The following is a 15,085-nucleotide window of genomic DNA, read 5'->3' as shown; positions in this document are numbered from 1 at the left end:
AACAAGACTTTTGTGGTATCCGTACGAAGCTGAGGGTAAAGGGGGGAGAGAGGGCATCCTGTTTTTAGCTCCGTAGATGCGGCTTTGTGAGCGACGACGATGCAAATTGCAGTTGCGCTAATCAAAACCGACATTGATATCGGCTTAGGGAACAGGTCAGGAACAAGTCTCGCGCGAGCGGCGTCTCTTGCGCGCACGCTACGATATACGCGCCACCGAGATAATCAATCGATTGATTATTCGGTATGGCGCCTCACACGAGCCGTCACGCGATGTACCACGTGAAAACGATTACGAAAACGAAATCGTGCTGATTTTGTGCTTAGTGTGAGCGAAATGTATCGAACGGAGTGAGATGCTCCGTGAACGAAAAAGAGAGAGAAGGAAAAGAAAAGCAATAAAAAAACAAAGGTCACTCGGCGGAGATCTCATTAATTCTACTTGAAAAGTGATGAATAATAATCAAATATTTTCAGCGCAAGAAAGAACACTTTCAAACTTATTCTATGCATTATCATAAAGTTATGCACAAGGATGAACGTTCGCGTACATTACAATGCAGAGATGGAAGTAACACCTTACTTTTAACGTCGTTACGAATTATAATATTTTTATTAACGATGCTTGATAATCTTAATTTTTTCGTTGGCAACGATAACGCTAATATTATACTTTGATAATGATAACGAATATAATCCGTTACCGTTGGTAACGATAATGGTAACTCGAAATTTTTCCTTTGGAAGTGATAACGAATATAATCGTTATTTTCCCCTTTACTTTATGAGCAGCAGTAAAAGAAAAGACTTATCGGGGGGAATAACAAGGATTGTAACGACTCGTAACTTTTCGCATAACGATGGTCGTTTCTTTCCTTTCGAAGTAGATAAGATCGAGTTATTCTTAAAAAATAATTTTTCTTATACACTTAACAAGTAATTAGTCTTGGTACACATTACGTTAGAAATTAAAAAAATTCTTGGTGTGTCTCAGTGGAACACTATTTAATATGTAATGAAATAAGTATTTTTATTGAAAACTAAATATACTATATTTAATATATTGTTTGTATTCAACAAACCTAAGTCAAACAAACATATACACGAAATTCAAGGAAACCTTTCTCTTCATGTATGAAGCATTCCGTCTATTGTGTGGAAGCGAATTCGTCCGCTACTTTGCCTCTTTTTTCTTCTTCTTCGACTCGTTCGCCTCGTTCAATTTCTCGAGCTCTAGTTCGAGAGTTTTCTGTTTCCGTCGGCAGGTCGGTGTCTTTGAAAACCAGGCTGTAATATTTTTTTATTGTATCGTCAGGTGATGTGTTTGCGAAATATTATCAGCATTCATCGAATATTGCATTGTCGCGAACCTAAAAATGCATCCTCCTCCTCGCGATACACCGGGTCTCTGAAACTCAACGCGTTCACCAGCTCGGCATGCGTCAAGGGATGAGTTCGAAGCTGCACCATACGTTTCGTGGTCATCACCTGCGCCGTACGTGAATTAATATTCGAACTGAAAATTGCAAGCGAACAGCGACAGTGTCGAAAAGGGTAATTTCGATACCTCATTGATCGCTTCTAAAATGGAGCCAATTGTAAAACCGTCACACGCTTTCGCCATGGCCGGCGTATCGAATTGCCGATTGATACCCGAATACTGGAAAAAGGGCCACAAGCTAACGACAAGCAGAACGATAAATGTGCATACATTAAAACATCAAATGTGTCACCCGTTATACGTTCTTGTTTTCGGCGCACCACGGCTTTTTTACTCACTTTATACAACAAATCCTTCCATATGAGAGACACGGTGCCGTAGTCCGGTCTAGGAATGTATACGACCTTGTCGTAAGTCTGATACAGGAGTTTCTGATCGCCGTCCCAGGGTTTGTTAGATGTCCCTATAAGCACAACTCGGTCTTCGCCCGTGATGCTCTTCACCAACTTCGGTAGATCTTTCTTCAAACGTTTCGGATCGGTCTTGTCGGTTTTTGGTATTTTTTTCACGAACGGTTTTTCCGCGTCGTCCATGAAGATTACCGACGGCTGCAGCAGCCGTGATACCTTTGGCAATGGGAAAGCTCTTGCATTCTGCACGTGACTCGTATGTGGAAAATCGCTGAGTAGCTAGACATTATACTCAGTAGCCCGATAAATTTAATTCATTATAAAGTAAAGTTGGAATTCAATATTCTCTCTTGTAGGGTAGCCAATCGGTCGACCGTCCGTAATTTTGATCACGAACCTTCGAGATCAGATGGATGAGCATGATCAGTCCTGATTTGCCAGGATATTTGCCGGCGATATTCGCCGGCGTGATGTCGAAAAGCGTGGCACCGAGCTCCGTACAAATCGCGTTCACTAGCAACTTCTTACCGCTGCCGTGCGGGCCAGCAATCAAGACCGATCTCACGACAGGCGTCAATTCTCTCAGGACGTGATCACCCAACGGGAGTACGCAATATTCGGCGATGAGTTGCCTCACGTCTCCTGATGTGCAATTCGATCGATTATGACAGATCAGGGTAAAAATTACTTCTTATCGCGGAGTTATTGAGAGAATCTTCACATCCGTAGATTCGATCGATCTGCAGACGTATCATGAAATCAGGAGGAATCCAATTAAACGAAAATCGAATCGATCTCTTGCTCCGAGACAAATGTGGAATTTGTAATATGTAAGAACGTGGTAAGAATGTGGGAATTTGTAATATGTAAGAACAAATGTCAACCATCGGAGTTTGGATTACAATTTATAAAACATAGTTAGGTGAAGGGTTCGGATGTACCGAGGGTGGGCAGCGGATCCTTTTCCTTCTTACGGAGGTCGTAATTCGCGAACGATTTTTCACCCTTGAACTCGTCGAGCGAGATTTCCCGGTGGAGCTTAATAATACCCTGAGTAAGCAGCTCCTCGAAGAGGGATTCGGTCGTTCTGTCAGGCGTCAGATCCTTCTCCTTTTTCCTCTTGTTCTTCTTGCCGCTCCTGCGTACTCGTTTCTGAAGTTTCTTCGCACGTTTCCCCTTGAAGCCTTTGTCCCTGTCCAACGCTGCCTGAAGTGCTTCTATATCGCCTAATCGCGAAATTGATTAACTAATTTATTTGTTCAGAGAAACAAAACGGTTCGGTCGCGGAACGAAAGCAAGTTGTACAGAAATCAATTTCAAATTGGAAATTAAATATATACATAATTTTTCATTTACCTCTCATCACCTGATCCACGCCCGCCCTGACTTCGTCCTCGACTTCCCTCGTCTTGTCCGCTTCTATCATATCGAGATAAGGTAGCTGCTCGCGATTCCTGGACTCGTCCTTGCCCCTCCAGACCTCCTGGTACTCTTGATTCGCGTGCACCAGTTCCGGCAGAAAGTTGGAGGGAACCGACTTGAATCCTAGATCCGTCTCATCCTCCGACTGCTCCGTCTCGCTGTCTTTCTTCGATTTCGAGCGTTTCGATTTCTTCGAGTCCTTCGACGACACCGCCGTGGACTTGCTCACCGTACTCTCGGTTCCCTGAGGGAAAGGAGTAAATCGATTCCGTAGGAAGTGCGCTTAAACATCGATAAATATTAAAAACGGTGAAATTTCGTATCACTTGTCTACTGAAGATCATTCGCGAGCCGCCGCTCTCAGCGGAAGGTAAATCGGGAATCTTCCCGGTCTGTTGGAAGTAAGTGTCGATCCAATTTCGAATCTCGCTCCTTATGTTCTCCTCCATCACGGCGCTCTTGTCCCTGCGAATTCTCTCCTTAGCCTCGAGTAACAAACTCTCGTATTGCCGCTGAAAATCCAATTGCTTCTCGCGCCTCTGCTGTTTCAATCTTTCCACTTGCCTGGCATTTTCCGTGACCACTTGGCTGGGCTGTAGCATACCTTTAAGAGGTATTTCATTAACGTCTTAGTATGTGCATATGAAAAGGCCGTTTGTTTTTCTTTCTATTTTTAGTGATTATTCCGAAAAGATAAGCGACAATGTCGGAACGATTGTTTATTCCAAGGTTGAAACATGTTTGTTTCCGCGGAATAGATTAAGTCCTCATTTATTCGGTGATACCGGTTCGACTCAGATTTCATTTCCATGCGTTACCTATGAGTAGCATCTCCTCGAGACGTCTCTTGCGAACCCAACGCCTGGTGATATATCCTCTCCATACTTTCTGAATCTTCAGCGCCGCAAGCTTTCCGCTCGTCTCGTCCTCCTCCTCGGCTTCCGGCTTGCTCGATCTCTCCTTCATTTCGCGGATTTCCTTCATAAACTGATATCGAAGCCTGCCCTGTCTCGCTCGCTCGTGGACCTGAAGTTCGGAGTTTACGAGTATGATGTGGAAAGTCGCGTGTATTATTTCATTATAAGTCTCGTACGTATTTCTAGGAATCACGAGTGAGACGTTATTTGGTTCTCACGACACCTGAATAAGTCGTATGGCCTGTGACTCGGTGATCTTCTCTGGCACGTCGGTGTCGCGGAACGCGCCGAGATTTCTCAGCGTCTCCTCCATGAACCTGCGTCTCTCCTCGATTTCGGTGATTCGTTGGCGTCTGAAGTATCTGGGCACGTGGATCTCGGCCTCCTGCGGCATGACGCCGCACTCGATCAACGCGTCGTCGTAATAATTGTGCTCGGCAAGATCGACGTTCACCAGGTCGTGCTTCAGCTCCAGTACCCTGCCGAGGCACGCATTCAGCGACTTTCTGATCAGAAAGCGTTTCTGCGGCTGTATCACCTGGTCGTAGCATCGCTCGAGTTTGTTGCACGCGAGCACGTATCTCACGTACAACGCCGCGACGAGGTCGTGCGCTTTCTTACGGTCCCGCTGGGGCTTCGCACCCTGAAGCACCGTGTCCGTCTGAATCGTCTCGGCAAGCAACGTGTGCGCCTCCATCCAGAGCTCGTCGTACGTCGCACTCGACATCTTCGTTCCTCGAGATTCTCTCCGTGTTCGACAAGGTGCCGATTGTTGGCCACCCCCGAAGGAAGGAGAAGCGATTGTCGGTTGCCGAGCAACCGAGTCGAGCAGCAGACGAACGAGCGCTGAAAATTGCGAGAAGTCACGCGAGTTCAATTAAGCGCTCGTCCGTTTCGTGTATTCCTTCGGTACGTGCAGTAGGTTGAAATGAATGAAACGGAAAGATTCTAACGTGACTCGCAAATCGATCTCCACGCTCGTTCCAGCGTTCGCGGTAGATTGTGGGCGCCAAATAAGCTCTTCGAAACGCCTTCTTACACATTTTAACAACTTAAATTTACAAAGTGATATAGAAAGCTTAAACTACACCTCCCCCCAACCGCTTCTGTAAATTTACATTTCCCATATGTAAATTCTCTCCCATCTCTCTCTCCCTCCCTTCTTTCCGTCCGGTCAATATTGTCCAACCGATACTTATTTCAAGATAACAACACTTAGCTTTTATAACTTGTAAAGTTTGTCTTGCTTGAGTCGTCGGTTTTCTAGTTTGTATGCTGCATAATCTCCTTCATTTTCCGTTTTTGTATGTTTCAGCATCGATATGCAGATAATGCATGTTTTATACGGGTTTTTCATGTTATTTTTTGCTTATTATTTTTCCCGCTGTCTTTCACTCTCCTTTTTTTGCGAGGTAAATTGTTTTGCTTTTTTCCTACAGATAAAAGGCGCCTTACTTTTGCCTTTGCTATCAGCCGTCATATTTGAAGAACTTTACGTTGCGTAATTTCGAGATGTCGTACGTATCGACACGTGCGGCTTTCGATAGTCGCGCGCAATTTTACCGACTATTCCGCGACCAGCGCTGCGTTCTCCAGGCCCCTGTTTCAAAACGTCATCTCGGCTGGGTGTTCGTTCGCGAATATAATTTCTGTAAATAGACAGCCGTGCGACGTCCACCAACCGTGAGTGGTGATGACAAGAAAGTATTCGCAGTAATGGCATCGGCACTGGAGCAATTTGTAAATAACGTTCGGACGCTTTCGAAACAAGGTACGCCGGAGATCCGTAGACATCGTGAAAAACGAGAGACTTAACCTCAACAACAAAGAACGGCGTGAGACGCTCTTTGTTGCGAGGCACCTTTCCTCGTCAGTAGAATCTCTTTCTTAAGTCTCGATTCGCATCGTACCTGATATAAATAATGAATTCTTATCTGAGGTGATACGTATATCTACACGTGTGTGCGTACATATATGTATAATGAGAGGATTAAACATTTATTTATTAAATCTCATCAATTGCTCTCGCAGGCAATTTCAGAGAATTATGCGAGGTCATAAGCAAGAGCGCAGAAGTGTTAACGAAGCACGGACAACACTTGGATAATGTTTTGGAAACGTTAGATCTGCAACAACACTCGTTGGGCATCTTGGCGGTGCTCTGTGCAAAATTTTCACTACCCAATCCTAACGGTGGGAATAACTCAGATGCAAATAAATCATTATTCAACCAGGTTCAGGAATTTATTATAGGATGCAATGGAGAGCAAGTTAGACTTGCTCCAGATACATGTAAGTGTGAGAATTCTTTTTCTACAATTTTGGATCAATACCTTAGTTGCCTTCTCGTTATCTGAATTAATGACATTTCTATTGCAGTTAAATATGTTTTGTGAAAAATTCTGACATTATAGGTATTAGGCTTTGTGCAAACAAGATCCTTGTGTGTAATGTTGATTTAATGCGATCGCACTTGTCACTATATGTAATGTCGCTACACATATACTGTTAATAAATTATATTCACAGATGCAGAATTATGTCACCTGCTTACGCAAAGTCTGGTGGAATTGAAAACTCCATTGCGCGGGATTGAATTATTGCGTCGCGCGATACGCAAGATACAGCTGTTCGACAGCCAATTGACTTCGATACATGCCGATCTTTGCCAACTATGCCTTTTATCGAAATGCATGAAGCCGGCGCTCGAATTCCTCGACATAGACATCACGGGCATTAGCCAGGAGGGCGGCCAGTTCGACTCCAAATATTTTTTACTGTATTATTATTACGGCGGCATGATATATACAGCTCTGAAGAATTACGACCGGGCATTGTACTTCTTCGAGGTGTGCGTGACGACGCCCGCGATGGCCGTCAGCTACATTATGCTGGAGGCTTACAAAAAGTACATCCTGGTTTCTCTGATATTGCACGGAAAGGTGTTGAACCTGCCAAGGTACACCAGCCAAGTAATCAACAGATACATTAAGCCGTTGAGCCAGCAGTATCAGGAACTAGCCGCAGCCTATTCGGTCAACAGCTGCGACGAAGTGCAGAATATCATCACCAAGTATCAACAGTTATTTGTCAGGGATCATAACCTAGGACTTGTGAAACAGGTGCTCGCTTACTTGTACAAGAAAAACATACAGAGGCTGACGAAAACGTTCCTGACGCTTAGTTTAAGTGATGTTGCGAGTAGAGTTCAATTGTCGGGACCTGCTGATGCGGAGAATTATATCTTAAACATGGTGAGTTTTCATGTCGTGTGTGTGTGTGTGTGTGTGTGTGTGCGCGAAAAAAGAAAATCTTCGCTATAGTACTCAAGAATCGAGTGAAGGATAAGGATTTTGTTACTTATTCATAATCCCGAAACTTGATTCTCGACAATCGCAGAAGTTTGTAACGTTTATATTATATACGACCGGCATGGGTGAAATCAGCGTTCAACCCTCGATTTCTGCGTGCTTTTAGATCGAGGATGGCGAAATATTCGCAACTATTAATCAGAAAGACGGCATGGTGGTGTTTCACGACGACCCCGAGAAGTATAACTCGCCTCAAATGCTAGCGAACTTCGAGAAGGAGATGGCGGCGTGCACGGAACTGGACAAGCGAGTGCAAGAGATGGAAGAGGAGGTTGTCCTTACACCACAATACGTTCGCAAAGCGTGCGGACAGAACGATCAGGACGACCAAGCTGCCGGACCTACACCAACGAACGTTACGAATGCGCAAGGTCAAACTAAACACAATACCTATTCTATGTAACATATACATGTCGTTGTGCGTTATCTTTATTAAAAAAGAACAACAAAAGGAAAAAAAAATGAGTCGTCATGGAGAACCTTGTTGAAAATCGGGATTTCAACATCTGAAAGCCTGTTCCGGACGATTACGGCAGCATGACGAGCGCGAGACTCCTCGCGTTGTCTTCGTTTTGTAGGAATTCTCACTAATGAGAATCACGCTGGTAAATACGCGAGACGTATTGCTAAAGTCGACAATACGTCCGTAGCAGGCTTTGTTATCAAAGTTACCGACGAATTATGTACATGTTATAGGCATGGTGATTAATATATTGCGATATTTCGTTACAGGCTACACGTTTTAGAGAATTGAGAAACATACGTCGATGCGAACTATCAACTGCGTACTTGCAACACCGTTTCTCGCACGCGTTTCAAATCTTAGTCTTTTTTTTATGTTAAGTATCTTACTGTTTTTGGAAATAGAAACACACTACTTCAGACATGATAATTTTAAATTTTATACATACACACGTATACACATAGATGCGGAATAATCAACAAACACCGTATAAATATGAAACGTTAATAACAATTTTTATTCAAGTTATCGATGAAAAAACAGCTACGAAAGGACAGGCTTACAAGTTAATGCAACTTTTTTACTCTGGCGTCATTAACGATTAATAATTTATAAAACTGAAACTCCCTTTGAAACCTTCTTCTTGTAATTTTCAGGAATGTATAAAAGAAATCTTCGTTCGTGCTTATGACAAGTTTGTTAATCCAAGCTCAGTTGTCATAAAGATAAATTGAGGCATCTCTATGATAACAATTGACTGATTTCCTTCGAGATCGTCTCGTAAGTTTCTTTCGTGTCATTAGATCCATCAATGAACGTTATAGTCGCGCGTAACTCGGTGTCTCGCGTAATTTCACTCTCGTATTCCATGTACTCGGGCCACACCACTTTGTCGAAATATCCCGGCACATCGGGCGGGTCGTACGCACGATCTTTCCTCCGTCCCCAACATTGCTCCTTCGTCAACGTCAAGAAGTACTTGCGATCACACAAATCCGTAAGAGCCTTGTGCCGGAACAACAAAAAGCCATCCAGTATCAGCATACTTTTTTCCGAGCGCGCTGCGTCTTTCGATTCGAGTATCCTCAGAACGTCGGAATGCATCCTCGGCATATCCAAGCTCGTCATCAAATCCCAGTTCAAATGATTCAATTCCGTCACTTTGACATGACGCGGATCGTCCGGCGGCAAGAAGTAGTCGTCCTGACGCACCATGACAGATCCCGGGAAGTTATCGCGAATTTTACGAGCCAGCGTGGTCTTTCCGCTGCAGGTCGCACCGGATATTCCAACGACGAACCACCGATTCGTTGTTGCCATTTTTATTTAGTGAAAAACAAACGAAACAACGAGCAAAATCGTTATGTAACCGATACTTATCACACACAGAGCTTAAGCTTACGCGGTTTATATCACGAATCGTAGCTACACGCGTGAATTGTGCAAACACGATACAACGATAACGTGGCCCGCTAACGTCTTTCACATGTAACCCGGAAATTGCTGTTTAAATTGCTATTCCACTTTCTCTGTCTTTCTCACAGACATGTACGGTCTCACATGGTACACGGTAAAGAGCACTAGGCCGCCGATGAAAATTAGACCTAAAGTCGCGGGAACCGTCAGAGCTAGATCGTACGAGTAAAAGAGAGATCGCAATCTATCGTCGTCGATAAACGGCAAGCCAATTACCCAAACGGTATAATAAAGGAACAGGACAAGTGTCAATATCAATACCGCTTTTCCCCTTTGGCAGTCACTACTGAACATTGCTGATGTTTTATAACTCTATTAATTTGTCATGTTGTCTCTATAATCCGACGTTAATTACTTTATATATTCTTGTTCGAACTTCTTGAAATCTTCTTCTGTGAAAGCTGTTTCCTTTGGCTTATTGAGTTTATCCTTCGATTTTTCTTTCCTCTTCATTTGTTTCTTTACAGCACGTTGCAACAGCTAAAAAAGATCAGTTTATTCTCAAAATTATTTAGGAAACTTTAAAGAGGAATATATATATATATATAATTTTTTTTGGTACTGTATTGCTTGTATATTGTGTATCTACCATCAAGCTTACAAAATCTTATCTGTTTTACAGTTTGCATTATTTTTCTATGTTAATTTAATGTTAATTATCCATTAACATGATATAAGCAGAAAATAATATGTATAATAAATACAAGCAATACAGGGTTAACAAATTCATAAGATACTTTGCATACTTTGTTCGACATTTCAGAACTTAATTGATTAGTTTTAAGTGAAAGAAGTTGTTGAACATTTTCCTCAGTAGGATCTTTCTGAGATGCTAGATGTTTCTTAACTTCCTCAACGGTAACTCTGTTGGATCTGCCCAAGATAGCATTAATAGCTGTCCAAAAGAAAAAAAGATTATATTTTAGGCTTCCATTGTGTGAAGAAACACTTATTTTGTATTTTGAGTTAATGTAACATCCTTCATAGATTTATTTCCAAAATAAAAAAATAGGAACAAATCTATGAAGGATGCAGCATTAACCTAAAAGCCAAATTAAACAAAAGTTTATAATTTATAATGCTTTTAAAGATAATTATATAAATCACTTCTACAAATATTCCAAAGTGATAGTTAAGGCTTTTTATAAAGTAATATTAAGACAATTATATATACTAATTTGTATACAACAATCTGTGTATATATATATATATAAGGCTTAGATGACTCATATTAACCTGCTTTGTCTTCTTTGGAAGTAAACCTATATTTAGCAGGAATGAGTTCTAAAGCACCCGCATACAGAGCATCTTTACGTTTCTTTTTCTTCTGTTTCTTACCTACAAATTGTTACTTTATTGAAACATATTTTACTATAAACTTGTCGACACATAAATATGCACGTGATACAGTAAACTAACCTGGGTGCAGACCTGACTCGTTAGGTTCCGCAAATAATTTCAAACTTTTACGCAAGAGTGACTTAGACATTGCGTGCGTGCGAGTAGACAACGCATCGATTTACCACGCTAGAGATCCCGGCAGAACTAAACATTGTAGGTCCCGTATGCATGTATATAATCTGTGTGCGCACCATAGGACATATGAAAGAGAGAGATAGGCCTAGACTCGATATGGGCTGGAGCGCCATTGGATGGATGGATTTAGACATTCCTCTAAAATAACGATTATTGAAGTTATTTACAATTTAATTCTTACAATGCACTTTGCTGTTACGTGAATTTTTATTCTATCACGAAATAACATTATCGTCGGTTGTTTCGAAACAGTCTCATCCTGCCAATGTGTTAGACAAAATTGGTCTGTTCTTTTTAGCTAAACTGGTTGCACTAGTCACAATTATAAATCCGGCTTATACATAAAGTGCTATTTCATGTGTCGTATGATAATTTTATCAGATGTGCCAATTGGCTTTCGGATAAAGAATTTCTAGGGTGTCCAGAGAAAGTGTTAGAGAAAACCAATCGACACATCCGATAATATGACGATAATATTTTGTAGTCAATAAAATGAGCCGCACAGCATTTGAAAATAAACTCAATACGGTCTTAAATATAAAATCCGACTATCAACATTGGCCAAAGGAATACTTGCTCTTTCTATGTTGATTAAATTCTACTCTATCCGTCGAGTAGAATTTCTGAACGCACTCATTGAAGACAGTGATTAATAGTCCGATTCTGTAACTTTTAACAACGTTATCATTACGGTATCGTTGCGCAACTTTCCTGCCAAAAATTATATCTGCAATGACGACGCAACGATAACGACATTATCATTAACAGTTGTAGAATCAAGACCTAACTATTAAAAAGTCACGGATCTAACCGGTTGCTTCAGAGTTCGGCCTCTACTTATTTAAACTTAGGCGCTGTTATCAGCTTTAGTCAGCTGATATCGCTGATATGTGACGGGTATCAACGAACATGGCGGAATCCGCGAATAATTCGGATGATGACCGACTCTCGTGTAAAATCTTGATTATCGGTGCTGGTATGGCCGGATTGTCGGCGGCGAATCATCTGCTGAAGAACAACGAGACGGATTTTCTTATTGTCGAGGCGCGCGGACGGATAGGTGGACGAATTGTTGCTGCGCAAGTCGGTACGATCAACGTAACCTCTCTTTTATCTTGTCAGAGCGTTTATTTTCATTGGCAAGTTTAATCAACATTACGGTACGATGTTGTAATGACGAATCTTATAATTACAGCGATAATACATTAGGATATTTAGAATGATCATTTGTCCGTTTAACTCTTGAATATGTACAAATCGTGGAAATGTCTGCGATGACATAAGATTTGAGTAAATGCCCCAGGTTGGCGCTATCGAGAAGGATACGAGTTTAGTTATCGGAAATGGTTCGATATTGTTTCTGTATAGCGTTCTTTTAAAACTGGACACTTCGCAAAATATTCCACACTTGTACGAATCGTTGTTCCCTTGTCTGTTCTTCATTCGAGAAGAGCGTTCTTTTAAAACTGGACACTTCGCAAAATATTCCACACTTTACATGTACGAATCGTTGTTCCCTTGTCTTCATTCAGGCAACGAGAAAGTTGAATTAGGGGCAAACTGGATCCACGGTGTGTTGGGAAATCCAATGTTCGAGCTGGCAATGGCAAACGGCTTGATAGACATCGTACGTGTGCCGAAACCTCATAAAGTAGTGGCGGCATTGGAGGATGGAAAGCAGTTGCCGTTTCCAGTATTGCGTGAAATCTACGAGGCTTACGTGTGTTTTCTGAGGCGATGCGAGGAATACTTCCTGAGTTCGTACAGTCCGCCGGACGGAATAAGCAGTGTAGGAGCGCACATCGCCTTAGAAGCTGAAATATACTTGTCGTCTTTGCCGCCTGAACAGAGAAGAGTGAGGCAATTGATATTCGACTGCCTGCTCAAGAGAGAAACCTGTGTCACGGGTTGCGACACCATGGACGAGGTGGATCTCTTGGAGATGGGTTCCTATGACGAGCTCCAAGGCGGTAACATTAGTCTTCCAGACGGGTACAGCGCTATATTGGAGCCAGTTGCGAAGCACGTACCGAAGAATCGCATTCTTACCAAGCACGCTGTGACAAAGATCAGGTGAGTCTTTAACGATTGGTCCTGCCACGAATCCGATTGTACCGATGTGCGTGTTGATTTATACGCTGAGTTCGACTGGAATACGTACGTGATTTATTTTATTAACACATACCACTGATCGATGAAACTTGAGGACGAAAATTGTGTGATCGAAAATTGCGTAGAGGGGAATCAGACGCAGACGTGGCGAGCTCGAAAGAAAGAAAGTAATTTGGGATGCCCTATTCCCTCCTCACGTTTTCAGGTGGCAGAAACAGAAGCGTTCCAGCGTCAGCGCCGGCTCTACGGAGGAGCTCGAGTCCAACGTGGACGGCCTCGTGGAAGTACAATGTGAGAACGGACGGACGATCAGCGCGCAACACGTGGTTTGTACGTTGCCGTTGGGCGTTTTAAAAAGGACAGCTCAGGACATGTTCGAACCGTCGTTACCCGCTCACAAACTCGAGGCGATAGACAGACTGATGTTTGGTACAGTGGACAAGATATTCCTCGAGTACGACCGACCTTTCCTAAACCCCGGTGTGTCGGAAGTGATGCTCCTCTGGGACGACAGCCGACTGTCCGAGGTCGAGAGGGGTGACATCGGCAAGACTTGGTTCAGGAAGATATACTCGTTCACCAAGATCACGGACACGTTGCTGCTCGGCTGGATATCCGGTCGCGCAGCCGAGCACATGGAGAATCTGAGCACGACGGAAGTGGCGGAAGTGTGCACAACGATTTTGCGGCGATTCCTCAACGACCCGTTCGTGCCGAATCCGAAAAACTGCCTGCGCACCTCGTGGAACTCGCAGCCGTACACGCGAGGTTCCTACACCGCGATGGCCATCGGCGCTAGCCAATTGGACATCAGGAGCTTAGCCCAACCTCTGGTGCGGGAGTGGACGGAGGAGGACGGCTCGAAAGACGAAGCGAATAGGGTTGTGATAGCGTTCGCTGGCGAACACACCCATTCCTCGTTTTACAGCACGGTGCACGGCGCGTACTTGACCGGTCGCACCGCCGCCGAGCTGCTGTTGGACGCCAAGCCGGGCGAGAAGCAGGCGCTGAGCCTCAGTTGCGAAGAGACCAGCGACCTCAGCTCGTGGATACAAGGCATCTCCTTGAATTAATGCGCACTCTCTCCTCCTCCCTCGCTGAGAAACCAACATACGTTCAAGCGGCTAGGCCTTACTCGTGGACGTTTATAGACCCGTTGTATTTTTAGCGGCTATACATGCGCGCGACTTTACATTTTTCGTTCTGTAAATATATATTCATGTAGCGAGCCACACATACGCAATGTCGTGTATATAACGGTGCTTTTGGAAACTTGAAGACATTCGCGTGCACACGGCGAGCAATGGCGTGCATTTATTATCGTGCTGTTTTTACACACGTGCAATTTCGTTCCGTTGACGAGTCAAGGTGGTAAGATTGCGACACCGAGACGTGTCTGACGGGCTGTCACAGATATCACAGATGTAATCGACGGGAGACGCTTCGCTGTGAACATTAAAATACGGGGACTCAAGCTTGAGTGTGAAGAGGAATAGCGAAATTAGATTTTAATTGATATTATTTTTTAATCGTTAACATTTACACAATCACTGAAAAATGATCACTTATTGACCGAGACACGTCGACGTCTGGTTTTTATCGAGTAATTTAATATCGTTTACTGCCATGTATTACGATGTTGTGCACCGATCGTTACTCTTATTTGTCGTTTCTTTTTTACATTTGGCGGCGCTTACGTTTCAGCAACGTTTCCTCTAGAGACGCAGGGTGAGACCGGCCGGAAAATGACGGCGAACATTTTTTACATGTTCACCCAAGCGTTTATTTTATAAACTCCGGACGAATTTAGTACAATGTTATTCGCTAAACGGATGTAGATAAATATGTTAAGTCCAGTCGTATCCGAAGCTAGCCTAAACAATTTTTCAATATTCGCGCGTGATATTTCTAACGACTGCTCTTTACGTAAGCGATATCT

General features: G+C 43.1%; 5 protein-coding genes across 7 annotated transcripts; 2 read left to right on the top strand and 3 right to left on the bottom strand.

Moving 5' to 3' along the window:
• Positions 1-1,142: 1,142 nt before the first annotated feature.
• On the bottom strand, positions 1,143-4,916 carry LOC106742610 (IQ and AAA domain-containing protein 1). Its single transcript, XM_014615742.1, has 10 exons — positions 4,413-4,916; positions 4,091-4,298; positions 3,599-3,876; positions 3,207-3,516; positions 2,792-3,076; positions 2,248-2,492; positions 1,779-2,066; positions 1,567-1,659; positions 1,370-1,487; positions 1,143-1,286 (listed from the first exon to the last, which is right to left on the bottom strand). Exons 1-10 carry the CDS (start codon positions 4,914-4,916, stop codon positions 1,174-1,176), a joined length of 2,442 nt encoding a protein of 813 aa, XP_014471228.1. The 3' UTR covers positions 1,143-1,173.
• Positions 4,917-5,764: 848 nt separating this feature from the next.
• LOC106742611 (COP9 signalosome complex subunit 3) lies at positions 5,765-8,443 on the top strand. Of its 2 annotated transcripts, XM_014615744.1 has the most exons (5): positions 5,766-5,960; positions 6,221-6,481; positions 6,718-7,442; positions 7,666-7,930; positions 8,292-8,443. In XM_014615744.1, the coding sequence occupies exons 1-5, from the start codon at positions 5,906-5,908 to the stop codon at positions 8,303-8,305; spliced, it is 1,320 nt and encodes a 439-aa protein (XP_014471230.1). In that variant the 5' UTR covers positions 5,766-5,905; the 3' UTR covers positions 8,306-8,443. The 2 variants fall into 2 exon arrangements, with proteins under 2 accessions (XP_014471229.1, XP_014471230.1); XM_014615743.1 differs by having other exon boundaries at positions 5,765-5,960; positions 7,666-8,443.
• Positions 8,444-8,518: 75 nt separating this feature from the next.
• Positions 8,519-9,652, bottom strand: LOC106742613 (nicotinamide riboside kinase 1). Its single transcript, XM_014615745.1, has one exon. The coding sequence runs from the start codon at positions 9,340-9,342 to the stop codon at positions 8,764-8,766; it is 579 nt and encodes a 192-aa protein (XP_014471231.1). The 5' UTR covers positions 9,343-9,652; the 3' UTR covers positions 8,519-8,763.
• A 94-nt stretch (positions 9,653-9,746) lies between these two features.
• Positions 9,747-11,070, bottom strand: LOC106742614 (active regulator of SIRT1-like). Its single transcript, XM_014615746.1, has 4 exons — positions 10,918-11,070; positions 10,735-10,836; positions 10,245-10,393; positions 9,747-9,978 (listed from the first exon to the last, which is right to left on the bottom strand). Exons 1-4 carry the CDS (start codon positions 10,985-10,987, stop codon positions 9,850-9,852), a joined length of 450 nt encoding a protein of 149 aa, XP_014471232.1. The 5' UTR covers positions 10,988-11,070; the 3' UTR covers positions 9,747-9,849.
• An 827-nt stretch (positions 11,071-11,897) lies between these two features.
• Positions 11,898-15,078, top strand: LOC106742647 (spermine oxidase). 2 transcript variants are annotated; one of them, XM_014615811.1, is made up of 3 exons: positions 11,898-12,121; positions 12,567-13,107; positions 13,352-15,078. In XM_014615811.1, the coding sequence occupies exons 1-3, from the start codon at positions 11,944-11,946 to the stop codon at positions 14,217-14,219; spliced, it is 1,587 nt and encodes a 528-aa protein (XP_014471297.1). In that variant the 5' UTR covers positions 11,898-11,943; the 3' UTR covers positions 14,220-15,078. The 2 variants fall into 2 exon arrangements, with proteins under 2 accessions (XP_014471297.1, XP_014471296.1); XM_014615810.1 differs by lacking the exon at positions 11,898-12,121 and having other exon boundaries at positions 12,130-13,107.
• The last annotated feature ends 7 nt before the right edge of the window (positions 15,079-15,085 follow it).

The sequence above is a fragment of the Dinoponera quadriceps genome, unplaced genomic scaffold (genome assembly GCF_001313825.1).
Source record: "Dinoponera quadriceps isolate SergipeBrazil2010 unplaced genomic scaffold, ASM131382v1 scaffold113, whole genome shotgun sequence".
Classification (NCBI taxonomy): Eukaryota; Metazoa; Arthropoda; class Insecta; order Hymenoptera; family Formicidae; genus Dinoponera; species Dinoponera quadriceps.
Note: the sequence above shows the minus strand (reverse complement) of the source record. Positions and strands in the feature narration are given on the sequence as shown.